At 42.3% G+C, this 18,044-nt stretch overlaps 1 protein-coding gene across 8 annotated transcripts in view; it reads left to right on the top strand.

Annotated features, from left to right (window-relative positions):
• The window catches only part of sdk2b (sidekick cell adhesion molecule 2b), a 278,032-nt gene that overhangs the window by 246,565 nt on the left and 13,423 nt on the right, over positions 1 to 18,044 (top strand). For 4 of the 8 annotated variants that reach the window (XM_084002119.1, XM_084002121.1, XM_084002117.1 and 1 more), the window contains exons 30-42: positions 95 to 296; positions 637 to 740; positions 8,581 to 8,651; positions 9,604 to 9,736; positions 10,366 to 10,422; positions 10,999 to 11,100; positions 11,389 to 11,504; positions 12,474 to 12,660; positions 13,806 to 13,943; positions 14,322 to 14,483; positions 14,561 to 14,686; positions 15,622 to 15,786; positions 15,939 to 16,079. In XM_084002119.1, coding sequence (XP_083858245.1) covers positions 95 to 296; positions 637 to 740; positions 8,581 to 8,651; positions 9,604 to 9,736; positions 10,366 to 10,422; positions 10,999 to 11,100; positions 11,389 to 11,504; positions 12,474 to 12,660; positions 13,806 to 13,943; positions 14,322 to 14,483; positions 14,561 to 14,686; positions 15,622 to 15,786; positions 15,939 to 16,079 — 1,704 coding nt within the window. Of the gene's footprint in view, positions 1 to 94; positions 297 to 636; positions 741 to 8,580; positions 8,652 to 9,603; positions 9,737 to 10,365; positions 10,423 to 10,998; positions 11,101 to 11,388; positions 11,505 to 12,473; positions 12,661 to 13,805; positions 13,944 to 14,273; positions 14,484 to 14,560; positions 14,687 to 15,621; positions 15,787 to 15,938; positions 16,080 to 18,044 lie in introns of all 8 variants that reach the window. The other 4 variants (XM_084002120.1, XM_084002116.1, XM_084002118.1 and 1 more) reach the window with 1 other exon arrangement.

The raw sequence follows: 18,044 nt of genomic DNA, 5'->3' as shown, positions 1-18,044 counted from the left end.
TCCTTTTACGCCACATTTTCAATTCCTCTCATCCAGCCCCTCTGTTACCAGTGTGTCTTTTGCCTCACTTCTGCCTGTGTGTCCATCCTTCCAGCTCGTCCCCAGCCCACCAGCCGCCCCACCGTTCCTCAGAAAGACGTTCAGGCCCGCCAGGTTTTGCTGTCATGGGAGCCCGGCAGTGACGGCCTGTCCCCTGTGCGATACTACACGGTGCAGCTCCGGGAGCTTCCTGAGAATAACTGGACAGTCCACTCTGCCTCCGTCAACCATGAGGCCTCTTCCTACATAGTGTCTAGGTACAGGTTATTTTGATTTGATTTACAACATTTCATCCCCATTTGTTCTCATTAGATGTAGCGGATAATACTAAATTAAATAACACTTTATATTTAACAACGTCCTTATACGAATACTGATCCCTAAGTGGGTTAAAACATTCAGTGGTATAAAATAATTCAACTGCAGCAGTCAATAAGAGAAAAAGAATAAAAATGTGTCTCATAGTTTGCCTGAAAAATGTGTAGCTCCCGCAGTGAGACTACATTTTTTTCCTTTTGATATCTGGGGCTGAAAAGGTTTTAAGATCCAGGGTTTATCATCATGATTGATGTGCTTTCCTGTGCTTCCTTCCCCAAGGCTGAAGCCCTTCACATCCTATCAGTTCAGAGTAAAAGCCACCAACGACATAGGGGACAGCGAGTACAGCGAGGACAGTGAGGCCATCACGACCCTACAGGATGGTAAGAGTGACATCATCAACTTTTTTTTTATTCACTTTTTTTGGCGAGAGTTATATTTTGAAGATGAATTACACTTTCTTTTTTTATACTTTAGTTTTTATTGAGTTTTTAGCACATCTCAAATACACATATTAAGATCAACTTGCAGATGTTAATTCAGTGCAGATAAAACAAACATACAGTAATGAACAACCAATTATAACAAAAACAAACAAAGACGGAGCCTGTGGGAAAACGTGGTGTAGATAAAAAAATGAAATACATACCTATGTAAAGTTTAAGCGCAGCTCAAGTAGCTGCCTTACACTTGAATGCAAACAGACTGTGAGCCAGTGTCCTTATATTTCGTCTAAGTAACGTATACACTTCTGCCATCTCTTAGCATACAAATCTAACCTCAAACGTATCACACAAGTCAGTCGTTCCATTGTCCTTATTTCCTGAATGACATCAAACAATTGTTGCTGTTTAGGTGAATCAGGTTTATACCAGCTTCTAGTTATGGTTTTCCTTGCTGCTGTAAGGAGTACTTTTATCAAGTATCTGTCCCTCTGTGGAGTAACCAGTGAAATGTGACCAAAGTACAAGACAGTGCATGACAAAGGAATCTTATATCCAAGCACATTAATTAAGATTAAATGTACATCTTTCCAAAATGACTTCAGTTTTTCACAACTCCAAAAAATATGCGTGTGGTGTGCTACTAAGCAGCCACACTGTCTCCAACATGGTTGGGGTGTTAAATATGCTTTACTGCTGATTTTAGGTGTAATAAAAAACCGCACCAAATTTTTCCAGTTGAAAACCCTCAGTTGTTGTGAACTTGTGGAAGTATGTTGAGTCTCACACATATCGTACCATACATCTGATGAAATGTCTACATTTAATTCTTTTTCCCACCTTAATTTTAGATACAATGTTGAGTTGCCCTTACATTCCATAATACTGTCATAAAACATGGAGATTACTTTTACACTTTTACTATTTGGTTTATATGCATTGATCATATTCTTTATAACTGGGTTTATTTCGTGAGCAATTTCCATCTTCATTTCTTTATTATAATAATCTCTAAATTGTATATACCTAAATAAGTCCCGATTATGAAGAGAAAATGTTTCTTTTAGTTTTTGGAAAGTCTGTAATTCTTTGTTTTTTTCCATCAGTGTACACACTGCCTTAATACCTTTTACTCCCCATTGCTTAAATATGGCATCATTTTCTCCTGGTTTAAATTGAGTGTCAAAGGCTAACCATCTAAGTACTTTCTGGTCTTTCCTTAGTTTGAATTGCCTTAAAAAATCAAACCAAAACTCCAGTGAGCCAGAGGTTATTGAATCTATTTGACTTTTGACTAATAGGGGGATTTCTTTTTCTCCTAAAACCGACTGGATCTGATAACCCTCAACATATGTCTCAATTTCATTCCATCTAGCAAAATAGTTATCATTACACCACAGAAAAAGGGGACGGAACTGAGCTGCATAAAAGTAATCTTTGAGATTTGGGAGTGCCATTCCTCCTTTATGCTTGGCCAACTGCAGTGTTGTGTATCTTATTCTAGGCTTCTTTCCATCCCAGATAAACCTAGAAATAAGTCTATCCCAGGTAAAGAACTGGTGTTCCCCTACTGGCAAAGCTTGAAACAGGTACAGCAATCTAGGCAACATGTTCATCTTAATTACATTTATCTTACTGCCAAAATCCAATGGATAGGTGGACCATCGTTCAATATTCTTTTTAATATTCTGATTAATCAAATTATAGTTTGCCTCGTATAATCTGTTAAAATGTTTTGTAATGATTACCCCTAAATATTTTATTTCTTCCATATCCCATTTTAAATCCTGCCTATGTTTTATTTCTTCTGAAGGCTTGTAATTAAATGACAAAAGTTGTGTCTTTGTAATATTTAGTTTGTAACCAGCATAATAATTAAATTCTTCGAGGATGTCCATCAATATGGGGAGCGACTTCTCAGGATCAACTAAATGGACCAAAATATCGTCCGCGAATAAACTAATTAAATGATCTCTATGTCCAATTGTGATGCCTTGTAGTTGTTCATGTTGACGGATTGTCTGGGCCAGGGGTTCAATATAAAAAGCAAATAATGTGGGGCTGAGACAACAACCTTGTCTAGTTCCTCTTTGTAATATAAATGATGGAGATAATGACCCATTAATTTTAATTTTTGCTGTTGGTTGTTGATAAAGTGTTCTTATTAAATCTACAGATTGCTCATTGAAGCCAAATCTATCTAAAGTTTGATACAGGAATTGCCAATTGACCCGATCAAAAGCCTTTTCGGCGTCGAGGCTTAGCACTACTGCCTTTTTATTTTCCCTTTCTATTCTATCTATCAGATGTAGAGTCCTTCTAATATTGTCATGTGTTTGTCGGCTTTTTACAAATCCTGTTTGGTCCTCGTCTATTAATTCTGGGAGAATATTCTCAAGTCTTTTTGCGATAATGGCTGTGTACATTTTATAATCTACATTGAGAATTGAAATAGGCCTATAATTACTACTATATTCCCTATCTTTGCCCTCCTTTGGGAGTACTGTAATGACTGCCTCATTCCATGATGGCGGAAGTTTACATTCTCTTTTAATCCAATTAAATGTTTTTAGCAGGAGTGGAGCTAGTTCTTCTTTAAAGGTTTTATACCACTCCGCAGGGAAGCCATCACTACCTGGAGTCTTACTTGATTTTAAGTTGCCAATTGCATTATTTATTTCTTCTAGTGTAAAATCTGCTATAATGAAATCATTTTGTACTTTGCCAATACAAGGCAAATCAAGTTCATTAAGAAACATTTGCATGGCTTCCACTTTGGTATTAGGCAAGGCAAGGCAACTTTATTTGTATAGCACATTTCATACACAAGGCAGACTCAAAGTGCTTCACATCATAAAACAAAGTGAGAAGAAAAAGAAAAAAAATTGAAGAATTAAAAGAAAATAATAAAAAAAAAAAATTAAAAATGCATTACAAAAAGAAAAGAGAATAAAAACATATTTGCAATAATTAAAAACAGTGCAGACATTAAAAGATTTAGCAGAAAGCTATGGTGAAAATAAAAGTTTTCAGTCTAGTTTTAAAAGTGGTCAGAGTTGGGGCAAGTCTAACATCTTCAGGAAGTTTATTCCAGCCATTTGTTGCATAGTGACTAAATGATGCTCTCCCGTGATTGTTGTTTACTCTGGGAATCACTAACAGATTGGTCTCAGAAGATCTTAGTGGTCTAGAAGTCTTATGTAGTGGGAGCATATCAGTGATATACTTCGGTCCTAGACCATGTAGTGATTTATATGTGAGCAGGAGGATTTTGAAATCAATCCTCTGACATACAGGGAGCCAATGTAAGGATTTAAGAATTGGTGTAATGTGCTCACATTTTTTGGTCTTTGTAAGAACTCTAGCAGCAGCGTTCTGAACAAGCTGTAGCTGCCTGACAGTTTTTTTCGGAAGACCTGCAAGGAGACCATTACAGTAGTCTAGCCTACTAGTAATAAAGGCATGTACAAGTTTTTCTAAGTCTTGAGCTGACATGAGCCCTCTAAGTCTTGCTACATTTTTTAGGTGATAGTAGGCTGATTTTGTTACTGATTTAACGTGACTGTCGAAATGTAAATCAGAATCCATAATAACCCCAAGATTTCTGGCTTTGTTTGAGGTTTTCAGGGACAGAGAGTGAAGGTGTTGAATTACTTTAAACCTTTCTTTTTTAGCACCAAAAACAATTATCTCAGTTTTATCCTCATTTAGTTGTAGGAAGTTTTGGCACATCCAGTCTTTGACTTGTTCAATGCACTGACACAGAAGATCTATGGGGCGATAGTCGTTTGGTGATAGTGCTACATAGATTTGGGTGTCATCGGCATAGCAATGGTGGTCAATGTTATTATTTTGCATGATTTGTCCTAGTGGGAGCATGTAGATGTTGAATAAAGTCGGCCCCAAGATTGAACCTTGGGGGACTCCACACGTTACATTGGTAGGTTCTGATACAAAGTCGCCAATGGAAACAAAATAGTTCCTATCTTGTAGATATGACTTGAACCAGTTTAAGACTGTGCCTGAGAGCCCCACCCAGTTTTCCAACCTGTCCAGGAGTATTGAGTGGTCGACAGTGTCAAATGCAGCACTGAGGTCTAATAGCATTAATATTGAAGTTTTGCCAGAGTCTGTGTTAAGACGGATGTCATTTACAACTTTAATAAGGGCCGTCTCGGTGCTATGAAAAGGTCGAAATCCTGACTGGAAGTTGTTGTGGCAGCCAGTTGAAGCCAGGAAGTGATTTAGTTGTTGGAGGACAACTTTCTCAATTATTTTACTTATGAAGGGTAGATTTGAAATTGGTCTGTAGTTGTTGATAATAGAGGCATCTAGGCTCCGCTTTTTTAGAAGAGGTCTCTGTATACAATTGTTTATAATAATTTAGAAAAATGGCCTCTATTTCCTGTGGTTGATATTTCAAATGATTTGTTTCTGGGTCCCGTATCTTATGGATGGAACTATCCACTTGTTGTTTACGCAAGTGTCGGGCAAGTAATTTGGCTGCTTTAGGACCTGATTCATAATAGGTCTGCTTATAGAATCGGGCCGTCTTCTCAACTTCTTGTTCTAATAGATCATTCATCTGTTTCCTTAAGGTTTTATATGCACCAGCAGTTCTGGGTCTCTGATTTTCTTATGTTGTTGCTCCACATTTGATAAATCTAATACCAGGTTATTATATTCCATGATTTTCTTTTTTTTGTTTAATGCTGTTAAAGCAATCAAATTCCCACGCATCACCGCCTTCAATGAGTCCCACAGTATAGATGGGTCCACCTCTCCATTGTCATTTATCTTCAGATAATCTTTAATTTCCAGTTTTATCTGTTCTACAGCTGCTTTGTTATTTAACATACCTACATTTAACCTCCAACCCGTCTTCCTCTTCCTTCCTTCTATTTGAGCTGTCAAGTACACAGCACTGTGGTCAGAGACATCAGCTACCCCAATTCTACATTCTTTTACCCTATAACAGTCACTTTTTGGCATAAAAAAATAATCTATCCTGGAGTAAGTACAATGTGGAGCTGAGTAGTGAGTGTAGTTTGTGTCAAATGGATTAATATGTCTCCAGACATCACAAAACCCGATATCATCCCAGGCTGTGTTAATCAATTTTGATAATTTATTTCTATTTCTCGTTAAGCTAGTTGTGTCTAAATGTTGACTCAATACTACATTAAAATCTCCACCACATATGCAGACACTTCCAGTGCAATCACATCCATTAATGATTTGAAAAACAGTTTGTTAGTATCAGGTGGTGCATATACATTTACTAAGGTTACTATATCCTGTTCAATCCTACCCTTAACAATGAGATGTCTGCCCTCCTTTTCTTTTATTTCTTTAAAAGATTCAAATTTGAATTTATTAGCGACCAGAATAGCAATCCCTCTTCTATGACTTTGCACAAATGAATTATAGAAAGTATTTTTTAAAACCAAATTGTTTCAATTTCTCATGTTCTTGTTGGGAGAGATGGGTTTCTTGCATAAAAATAATATCTGCCTTCTCTTTTTTCAATTTTGCCATTACCTTAGACCTTTTAATCGGGTTTCCCAAACCGTTCACATTTAAGGACATTAGCTTTACCTCATCTGGCTGCATCATAACTTAACTGAGTCAATCTTACAACATTATGTTTCCACAGGCTTAACTTAGTAACCAATGATAACTGGAACACAATAACAAGCCCAGAACAGCTTAGAACAAGCATTATAACAGTAAAGTGAAAGGACTTCCAAAGTCTGAAGAGCATTCTCCAGTTTTCAGCTGAGGGGGAAATAAACCTCTCACAAGGAAAGGGCCCCCTCCCCAATTAGTCCGCTACAAACTGTCACTTGAACTTACGTGTGAGACCGTTGATAGGGCCGGACTCTCGCTGCCCCGCCAGCCAGCGCATGACTACAATGTTTATTATTATGTTAAGGGTCACTTGTTTACCATCAGTTTTTTAAACACTACTGTTCTTCCTGGCGTCTATGCTGAAATTTCCGTAGGCGCTCTTTAGCGCGTCTGGCAGTGCCTACATCTGCATTTGATCCCACTCGCTGCCACGGTGTAGCCCGCTGGAGAAGCTCCAACAGGTGACTCCTACCGGGTGGTCTCTCTGGCACCTCCACGCTGTATCCCCGCTGCCGGAGCTCCTGCGCTGCCTCCCAGGCACTGCCGTACACCTGCACACCGCTCTCCCAGTGAATGCGCATCCGCGTGAAGGGCGTCTGGAAACGAATGCCCTTTTCCTTGAGAGCCTTTTTGATATTGGTGAACGCCTTGCGCTGTTGTAGAACGGTAGCTGTATAGTCATGATCGAAATACAGCGGTTTCTCTCCCATTGTGATTTTCTGTCGCCATGCTTTTTGGATAACCATCTCCTTGGTGCTGTATTGCTGGAAATTGATGATAATAGACCTTGGAGGCGAGTTTGGGCCCGGTTTGGGCGCCAGGGCTCTGTGTGCGCGTTGTATTTGTAAATCCACATCGTCGTTCAGCTTGAGTTCGGACCGGAGCAGTTTTTCGACAAACATCCATCACCGAGCCTTGTTCTGCGTCCTCCGGCACACCGTGGATCCTCAGGTTGTTTCGTCTTGCCCTCGACTCTATGTCATTCAGCTTGTCTTCTAGCTTCTGCTGATCCTGTATGGTTTGCTGAAGGGCTGCGTTAGCCTCCGCGCTCCACGTTTCGGTGTCGTCGATCCGCGTAGCCATCTCGTCGATCTTCTCGTTGTGCTCCTGCATGGCTAGCATGTTTGTAGCTAGCTGCCGGTTAACATCTTGCTTGAACTCGATGAGTTCTTCTCTCATGTCACGTTTAATTTCGTCTTTGAACATTTTTAAGTCTTGCTTTAGTTCAGACTTGAGTTCGCTGATCTGCTTACTTATAGTTTCAAGCCCTGTGCGCACCGCTCCCGGTGTTGAGTCGCCGCCATGTTGGCCCTCATCTCCCCGCATGTCGTCCTCGGCTTGTTCTGCACGGTGGGAATCATTCTCTGCTGTATCTTGCGCCCCTCTACCTCTGCCTTTCTTTCCCCCCATCATAATCTTAAAAGAGACCACTTCGTTATATTTTAATTAAGCTAGCGGGGGTTAATAATACGCTGACTCGCGGGAGCAAAGTGCTCAACCTGCCATCTTGTTCTGTAGCCAACCGGAAGTCCCGGATTACACTTTCATGTCTTTATGAGAAGGCTGGAAAGGAAATCCATCCACCTAACAGCACAGTCTAAAGCTCACCTATACTGTATGTCATGTGTTGCATCTGTCAACGTGGAAAAGCAACATTTCTTCTATGTACTGTTTTTGCTCAAAACAGCAAATTAGCGTACATCCCAAAATATCAAACTATTCGTATAAAAGATAAAGCTTCTGCAGGTTTAATATGACAATGTATCAAATATACTGTGCGCACGTATACTTTATGTAGGTATTTATAGGCGTGACATTAACATGCACACTTTAACACTGAAAGGAGTTTATTGTTTGCATGAATTAGCCTATTGTTGCGATTCAGACACTACTGGCAAAGGCAGCAGGTGATGTCATGTACACACCATCTGCAGTTTCCATGAGACGAGATGACTAACAGTAACCGTGGCAACGTTTGCCCAGTGGTGCTTTAACCAACTAAAGAGAGCTTCTCTAAACCAGCTGTTCATCTGTCATCGGTTGTGTTTATGCTCCATGAATGCCACTGCACCCATGGTAGATTTAGCATCTTGCATTGTGCACATTTTCAGGTCAATTTAGCCCATTTATCTCACTTTTATTGCCACAGCGCCTGACGAAGCACCCACAATTCTGTCCGTCACGCCACACACAACGACATCGGTGCTGATCCGCTGGCAGGTAAGAGGAGACAGTCTAACTGTTTTTTGTGATTTATTGTTTGCAAAATCCATGAGGGTCTGAGAAAGTAGCGTAATGAGAAGCAGGACACAGAGTAGACCTGTACTTCCAGTCTTAACAAAAACACTCTCTCCCACACCCTCAGCTGAATTAACAGGCCGTAAACAGGAACACAGGAGGCTCCGAGCCACAATTTGGCTTTTTATGGAGAACACTTGTAGAGTTTATATGGATAGAGAGGTAGTTGTTTGCTCCTGCCCTCTGGCCCTGTTCTCTCATGCTCAACCATTGGGGGATTTCTCCGTGTGACTCATGGTGGATGACCTCATGCGTTTCATTTACCGTAAGTCTCTTCAGTGATTGTAAGTTATGCCTCATTTCCACTAGATTGTTCAGCTAGACTCAACTTAGTTTCGGTCCCAGGTCCTTGTCCACTGTGGATAGTTCTCCCTCAGTGTAGGCCGGAAACTCCCGTTGAGTAACGCTGGCAATGACTATGAATAAAAACATTGCATTGGCTGTGTAAAAATGAGAGGTTTGTGCAGGATGTCCCGTGTCTCGCCAATGGGTATTTTAGTGTCTATCCTCTCTGAAAAATCAGCAGTCTGCAGTGTTTTAATTCTCCCCTCGAGTATTCACTCAGCTCGTTTGGAGCCTCGACCACAAAAAGCACAGGTACTATCACTACCTGTGCTTAATGGGACACCTAAAAGGTTGGCCAAGCCGTACCTTTCAGTGCAGTGGAAATGCAGCATTAGAGACAAGAGTGAAGTGGAATTTTCCAATGAAGAAACATACAAGTAAAAACCATATTACAATTAAATTAGCAATTTATATGGCTGCTTTAGAACTGAAAAGGTGGGGTCGCATTCAGTATGATAAGCTATTTCTTGGGCTCAGCTTTGCAGAGATCTGCTGCGTTAGATCTGAACTCCCATCTCTCCTCTCACAGCCCCCCTCTGAGGAGAAGATAAATGGAATCTTACTGGGCTTTCGGATCCGATACCGTGAGCTGCTGTACGACCGTCTCCGAAGTTACTCTCTTCATTCCATCAGCAGCATGTCCACCTGGGGAGATCTCACCGGTGAGGCGTCACTGCAGCTCACATGACAAATGGTAGCATTTTACCACCAACGCCTGTCAGTTCCTGCACACAAATACATTTTGCAGCAGAACATTTTCATTTAGAACCGTCGGTCTGTGTCGGTATGCTTATTAAAGTGCTGCATTAAGAAATTAACCAAGGGAAAAAAAACTCCTTCACAAATGCTATATTGGGTGTATAAAAGTGTAATTTTCTATGTTTTACTTCAGTAACAAATGCACACAATTATGAGATTCTGTCAAGGTTGATTATTCCTGTGAAGACTATTCAGATGAAAAACACACACCACCCTGTTCTGTTTCCAAGCTCTCCCCGCTGCTCTTGGCACTTCACAGCAAAAACATTTCATCTTGTGATCAGTAGCTATCAGCCGCAAGCTATTATTAGGTTTACTCAGGCAGTGCTCTGTTTCTATTGCTCTGTGTAACTTAGCCTGTAATTTTACTCCCGTTGAGTCATTCTGGGGCTCAATCAGAGGCATGATCACTGTGGTTGTTGTTGGTTTTTATGACAGTGAAGTGCTTCTCAATAAGGAAAATATTAGACTTTGGACAGAAGCATTTTCTCCACAACCTCTCTCTCATTTTACCTCTTTTCTTCCTACCTAGCTCCATACAGCGTCCAGAATCTGAGTGATTCAACCCTCACGCAGCATGAGTTGGGCAGTAAGTTCTGTTATATCTCACACACGCATGTTTTCAATGATTCAATCCACCAATCTCATTGTTATTTTTATATCCAATCTCAACATATGTTCTCAAGTCTCTCGCTGAAGAGAGGTGTCGCACAAATGAACACCTGGCTGCTTATATTCACACAGCAGTGACTTTACACTCAAGGCCAATGGAAGCTCTCTGTATTGGAGAGTCCACAAGGTCACGCAGTCCAACACACTCCCCGGTTTGCTCATGTCAGCTTATTTGGAGAGCCGCTACAAAAGCAGATGGTCACATATTTCTGTTGCAACCCTTGTAATTATTTACAGCAGAACATCAGTGTTCAGTTCCCGGTAGCGGTGTTGTGAGGATTAGTGGCCTGCCAGTGAGAGTTTAAGTCATTGCACTCCAGACTTTTACTAATTGTTTGAGGCACCTGGAGTGAGGTTGAGGGATGTGGAACCGGTGGAGAGATTATTGGCTCTTTAAAATTGGGAGCAAATGGAGATTCAACTTTTAAAGAGTACAATTTATGATTTGTTACATATTATTACTAATTGTATATATCTGTTGGTTTTACTGCAGAGCTAAGTAAACACAAGCGCTATGAGATCCGCATGAGTGTGTACAACGCTGTGGGTGAAGGGCCAACCAGCTCGCCACAGGAGGTGTTTGTGGGAGAAGCAGGTATGTATGCTTCCTTTCATTTCAATCAGCACAGTCTCACACGTAAAATGATTTGACCACATTCAATGCAATTGGAATTAAGCGTTTTCTATACGGCAGCTGCTAACAGAGCCCACAAGGACTCCTGGGAAGCATGCTCAAATTCAGGGCCTACTTTCTCTTTATTACATCCCAGAGCTTTTCTGCCGAGGTTGAATAGTTTAGTTTCTCGTGCTTATAATGTTGCCTGTCAATGAGTATAGTAGCAGCTTGTCTTGTATGGTTAATTTGTGTGATGGCCTTCCACAGTGCCTACAGCCCCCCCTCAGAATGTGGCCATTCAGTCTGCAACAGCCACCCAGCTGGATGTGACGTGGGACCCTCCTCCTGTGGATGCACAGAATGGAGACATCCAGGGCTACAAGGTCAGATTATACCTAATTATTATTAATTATGACTGCATCCAGTAAATGGATAAAAAAAATGATGTATAGCTGTGTAAGAAAGGAAATAAAAATACAATACCAAATACGCACTCAAAATAATAAGAATTTGTGCGCAAATATAAGAGTTCTGTCAGCTACAAGCTACAAGTGCATAGTTCCCCATATAGCCATTCCCACTCACAACCATATTTACCTCTCAAGGTGATGAGGGAAGAACATGTCAATAGGCCCCATTATGTACTTACACTGTAGCTAATGAAAAGGAAGCAAATGTCATTGTTGAGTATAATGGTGTATATAGGGAAGACACATAGCCACATTATATAATAGAGAATATTCCACAGGTTTTATGATGGGAAAACCCTGTTAACACACATCCATACAAGCATGATATCACTAGATTGGGTTACCTTATGGAGTAACCTGAATGAAATGAGAGATTTTGTGGTGCAGCTAGCGTACTGCAGTGACACTGCAGGTTGCAGAGGAGGCTTTCTAGTTCATTACAGTGGAGTTGATTCCCAGCATGAGGGCAGTCCGGACCCAATCTGCATTAGAGAATTGAAATCATGTAACACCGTGGGACAGATACACGCTTTCTGGGCCCAGGAGCTTCGCCTATTATGGGCCTCCTTCTCCATGAGCAACACAACTGGTTTCTTTATCTTCATATAAATACTCAAATACTTGTTGTTTGCAAGAGACTACGTCTATTTGATATTAATTACCATTAAATGCACATGTTTACACATTTAACCCAGAGGGACTTTCACTGAAAGGTTTTGCGTGTTGCTCAAGAAAACATTTATGGGGAATAAAATGAAACTGCTCTCCCTTAAGGGAGTTTTGAAATGGGACTGAGTTTTATGGAAGCATAAGTATCCGTATTCCCCAAGCAGCATCTATAGACTTGCATTAAATTTTATTCATGACTCTTCTTCCATGTAGGTTTACTTTTGGGAATTCCAGCGTAAGAACGAGACGGAGCGGCTGCGGACTCTGTTCATGCCGGAAGGAGGCGTGAAGCTGAAGAACCTGACTGGCTACACCACCTATATGATCAGTGTAGCCCCCTTCAACGCGGCTGGGGATGGACCCCGCAGCCCGCCGACTAGGGGACGCACTCAGCAAGCAGGTAAATCTAACCACAAGACACCAATAAATATGCTAATTCTGTAATCAGCATGAATGTGTGCAACCCGACTCCTGCAATCAAGCAATAAAGGAAAACAAATACTTCTGCATGCAGCGAATGAACACTTGATGGAGAGCTCCCGAGGAAAGGAAGACAAGCTGAAGACAAATGAGCTCACGGGGACAACGCAACTAAAGCAGATAAATTAAAAACCACGTACAGCCGTGTTCCTTCATTTGTCATATTTATGTGCTGTCGGTGGTGCTGATGTCAGTTTGGAGAAACCTGAGTGTGTTTTTTTGGTGGAGGAGTCAACCATGGGGAAAGAATTTGATGTGAAGATGAAGCTAATCGTTGCTGTCAGCGTGCCAAACGATGTTAGCGGAACCACACACTGAGCATAAGTTCCTAATCAGCAAACCCCTCTCTGAACTCATTTGCTGAATCTCCCGTTTCATCTGAAAAGTAGATCCTTTGAGCAAGTTTTCTCTCGACAGCAACGCTGTGTGTACAGACAACATCGCCGCCTCCCCATGCTCCTTACCCAACTTTCTTCTCTCTTGTCAAGCCCCTGTGTAAAATGAGCCATGTTTACAATGTGGGTGCATTTTAATATTGTTAACTTGGCCCAGTTAAAAAGGAAGGGAAAGAGCATGTTCACAGCCTTGTTGGGGTGTTTTCCCTCTTGGGTCACTGTCGTGGGAGGGGGGAGCAGATGATGAGATGGAGGAGGGGGGAGAACTGTGGAGATAGTTAGAAGACAAAGGAGCTTTTGTCTTTTATTCTCGTCTTCTGCTCGACATGTTTAAAGACAACAGGGCAAACTGGGTTTGGAGCACAGCGGTTGTCACAAGTCAGCTGTGCTGCGGCCCGGAGGCTGAGAGTTCATCGTGATGGTGAATTAGTACGGCTGGCAAACAAAGACACGGCCATGGGGACTCGAGTTGCACACTCAGCGACTTGATACTTGACCTGGACTTGACCTGGACTTGATATTTGGGCCTCATTAGCAACCATTCATCACATCAGTTCATCATTTTCAGACATATGCACACATTTTTACCACCAAAAGTCTCCAGCATTTTTTAACCAAGTTTATTGACCCCCTTCTGCATCGTTTAACCTTTGACCTCTGAATGTTCCAGCTCCCAGCGCCCCAAGCTTCATCCACTTCAGTGAGCTGACCACCACCTCGGTCAATGTGTCCTGGGGCGAGCCCACCTTCCCTAATGGCATCATTGAGGGTTACCGTCTGGTCTATGAACCCTGCACACCAGTAGATGGTGAGTAGCTGTCATTCTAACCTACTGCTCCAAATTGCTGCTGGCTTCAATTAAAGCTGTATGCACACGACAAGATCTCATAGGATTATCGATACATTTACCCTAACCTGGTCAAAATCTTGTAGTGTGCATTATTCTCTAGCTGTAAGCTAATCATCACCTAACAGCTTATATTTCATTGCAACCGTTGATGTACCTTCTTATTCTACTCATCAATAATGATCTGTGACTCCAGTGCTAACTCCATGACTGCGTGTGTTTACCTGTGTTGAGTGTGCTCCCACATTGCCTGGCCCGTGTAAGACCTGCTCTAAATGTTCGTTTATCTAGAGCCTTCAGTGGCCTGTGCCGACTGTCTCCACTCCCCCTCCCCCCCAGGCGTCAGTAAGACAGTGACAGTGGATGTGAAGGGGAGCGGCCCCCTCTGGTTGAAGCTCAGAGACCTGGCCGATGGCATCACCTACAACTTCCGCATCCGGGCCAAGACTTTCATCTACGGGCCCGAAGTGGAGGCCAACATCACCACCGGCCCGGGAGAAGGTAGGTGGCCCGTCACGTTTGTTTATGAAACTGTTGCTTAATTCTTTTTACTTGAACACTTATTTATCCTTCCTCAGGAGCCCCGGGGCCCCCCGGTGAACCCTTTATCACACGCTATGGTTCGGCACTGACAATCCACTGGACCAGCGGGGACCCGGGCCGGGCGCCCATCACCCGCTACGTGATCGAGGCCAGACCTTCAGGTGTGTGCCTCACCAGTGCTCTCCACTCAATCATGAATTTGCAAAGCCAAGCCTGATGATAGCCTCCTTGATAATTTGATTTAGGAAAGTGTTGCGTGTCAACTTCTGTTGCCCCGTCGTCTGCCTCATCGGTATTTTAATGGGTTATTGATCACGGTGCTGCGGTCGAGACAACTGGCATCAGGTTCCAGTTGTGATTGACAGGCCCCGGCGGGGTTAAGAAGGTGATGAATGGAAGGTGACTCACAGGGTGGGATGTGTTTCACCACCTGTGAGGTAAAATTGAAACGGGTACTGAGTCCTAGATTTTAAGAAAAGATTAGCAATACTGTTGATGAAAATATATAGCGTAGATTAACGCCTAGGGGAGAGGAAGATGGTTAAACCAAGCGTCCCCTCGTCTTCTCATCTCCATATGCCAAGGGCCATAACTCTCTGTAGTATCGTAGAACATGATGACTTGTTTTTGTCTTCAGATCAAATTACGTCAGCCTTTTCTAACTTTTGCCGAAGTTTAGCAATGTGACGGATCAGCTCCAGTGCTTGTTTATGTCTGTGTACTGCCATTAAAAGAGTCAAACGTACATTGATGTTTACAAGCAGTGATGTGTAATAAATGGTCCCTGGCAGGATTTCCAAAGCAAGCACCAAGCCATCTAACATTGCTTCGTTTGAAATATGGCTCCACCACTATTTATGATGTAGATTCGGTGGTTGTAAATTTCCACGGGTGCGGTGGAACTGATGGATTGTGTAATATTTGCAAGAATTATGAATTACCCCGGTAGCCGCCAGCCAGACTTGGAGCCTTATATCAAACAAAACAACCGACCTGTTAGCAAAGACATATTGACATTGTTCACATACTTTAAAAGTTTAATTTTCCTCGTCAGACCCCGCACTCACCCAAAATTACAACTTAAACTCCATTACAGATGAGGGATTGTGGGACATCCTAATCAAGGACATCCCCAAGGAAGTAACATCACACACATTCAACATGGACATGCTGAAGCAAGGAGTCAGCTACGACTTCAGAGTCATCGGAGTGAACGACTACGGCTATGGCTCCCCCAGTCTACCGTCTCCTTCTATATCTGGTGAGCTTTCATGGATTTCTTGATGGTTGATGATTTTACATTGTATTTACGTTATTTTATTTTTTCAGACTAAATTGAATTCCCTACGGTTGTTCAGACATAAATTTGGCCCTTTTTTTTTAACAAAGATTTTCTGCGTTTTTTTTCTCCAGCCCAAAAAGTGGCGCCTTTCTACGAGGAGTGGTGGTTCCTGGTTGTGGTGGCTTTGGTGGGGCTCATCTTCATCTTGCTGCTGGTTTTCATCCTCATCATCAGAGGACAGAGCAAGAAGTATGCCAAGAAGTCAGAATCCGGTGAGTGAACACACTTAAACAGAGCCTCTAACTAGTCTGTTATAGACGTCTTGTACTTTCCAACCCCAGTGGAATGGAAAGAATGTGATGACTTGACATTTTCCTCATAGGAAGAGTCGATTTCATTATATTTTTAAGTTTTCAAATAATGAGCAGTGATCTTGAGATAACTTTTTGAGAGGGTTTTCTTGTAACTTTGAGTGATCCGATAATTAACTTAGTAGCAGGAGAAGGAAAACAAGCAGAGAAGGAGGGAAGCAGGAGCATACTTGTCCATCCAGTACTGCTCTGACATCAGCGGGCATTTCCCTCGGCTCAGCACTTCTGCCGTTGCTGTTTAGCTGCCAGCAGGGGAGGGGAGGGGGGTCCCTGCGGGTCACTGCCCATCTTTGTGACTGACAGAGGGAAAACAAGAGGTTCCTTCTCACTCTAGCACAAAGAGGCTCTCAAAGCCTCCATATTCCTCTCCAGGAATCTGGCCCGAGCCCCTGGACCTCCCCAGCGGTTTATCTTCGTCTGTGTGTTTGCGTATCCACCGAGTGACCTCGAGTAGCCGCGGAGCGACCGCGGAGGTCCTGGCCCTTGCTGTTGGTCCCTCATAAGTCTCAGGATGAGTGAAAGGGTTTTTAACCTGCGGCATGGCAAGCAACAATGGCGCCAAACATTCATCTACTACGCAGCATTGTGGCAAGCCCGTCACTCTCAGTTTATAGAGTTGGCGGTTTGATTAATCACGAGGGACGCCTGGGAGTCCATGCAAACACAGTTGTGTTATTTGCCCATTCATTGGTGATCCACTGAGGTTTACACTGAGAGGTGCACTCATTTATCATATTCTGATGTATTTTTGTACACGTCTTTCTGTGAGCTTGGGTATATTACCTGTGTAATTTGTACTCATGACTTTGTGATGTTGTATTGGAAATATCCTTTGTCATTCTGGGTTATTGTGTTATAGACACGGTGCTTAAGAAACAAAGCTGCAGACGTAAGCAGGGCTGTAGTGGTCAAATCAGAGGTGGGTAAACTCTGACCTCTGTGATCAGATGGACCACGATGCAGCAAGACAGACCTGGATATACCGCGCGATGTCTGCCTATATTTTGTACCATACTGGACTGGTGACATCAGGGTCAAAATAATTGGTTATGGTTATAACATTGTGGTTATTTTTGAATGTTGATTTTGTGAAAAGAAATGGGAGACTACCTGCAGTCTATTACCAAGGACATCACTGAGTCTCTCTCATGCCTTCACTCAGTCACTACATCCAATTCTGTTATTAAAAGTCATGTTGAGTAAGGTTCCAGAATGAATACATCTGTTGTAGTGTAAGGTTTTATTTAATCAAAAATAAAACAGCACAGAACATCAGCAGGTCTAAAAAAAAGATCAACCAACTGTGTCCTCGAAAAACAAAACACACTAAATCAAAGGCACCTCTCTGGGAACCACAAATGTAATTACATTACAGAAACATGCTAAACTTTAGGTGTTCCTCCTCTTTGTTCCTCTTCTCTCTGTTTCTCCTCTCTTTCCTCCTCTTCTCTGTTTCTCTACATCTGTCACGTCATTCTCTCTTCCTCCTCTCTCCTCTTTCTTTATTTCCTCTTACTATCCTCCTCTCTCTTTCTCCTCCCTCTCTTTGACCTCCTGACCCTCCTCTCTCATCACTGCTTGTCTCACCACTGCCTGTAAAATACATGTACAATGAATTGTATTGGAGAATTCTGGGTACAGCTGTTAGGCAGCCTGTCACTTCATTCAGCCTCCTGGCTGATCTTCCCGTCGCTAGAAGCATCAAGTGTGAATGTGTAATCAATGCTGCAGCCCAGCTCCACGTTCACACATGTTTCTGTTAGAAAAGCATCAGAAGAAGTAAACTTCCAGCCAGAGTGCTTGTTCTTTATTTCCCTACAATGTGATGACATGCACCGACATCATCCACACCTGCTCGTTGGGACT

This window comes from Eutrigla gurnardus (genome assembly GCF_963514095.1).
Source record: "Eutrigla gurnardus genome assembly, chromosome: 22".
Lineage (NCBI taxonomy): Eukaryota > Metazoa > Chordata > Actinopteri > Perciformes > Triglidae > Eutrigla > Eutrigla gurnardus.
The sequence above is the reverse complement of the archived record's forward strand: the minus strand, read 5'-3'. Positions and strand labels throughout refer to the sequence as shown.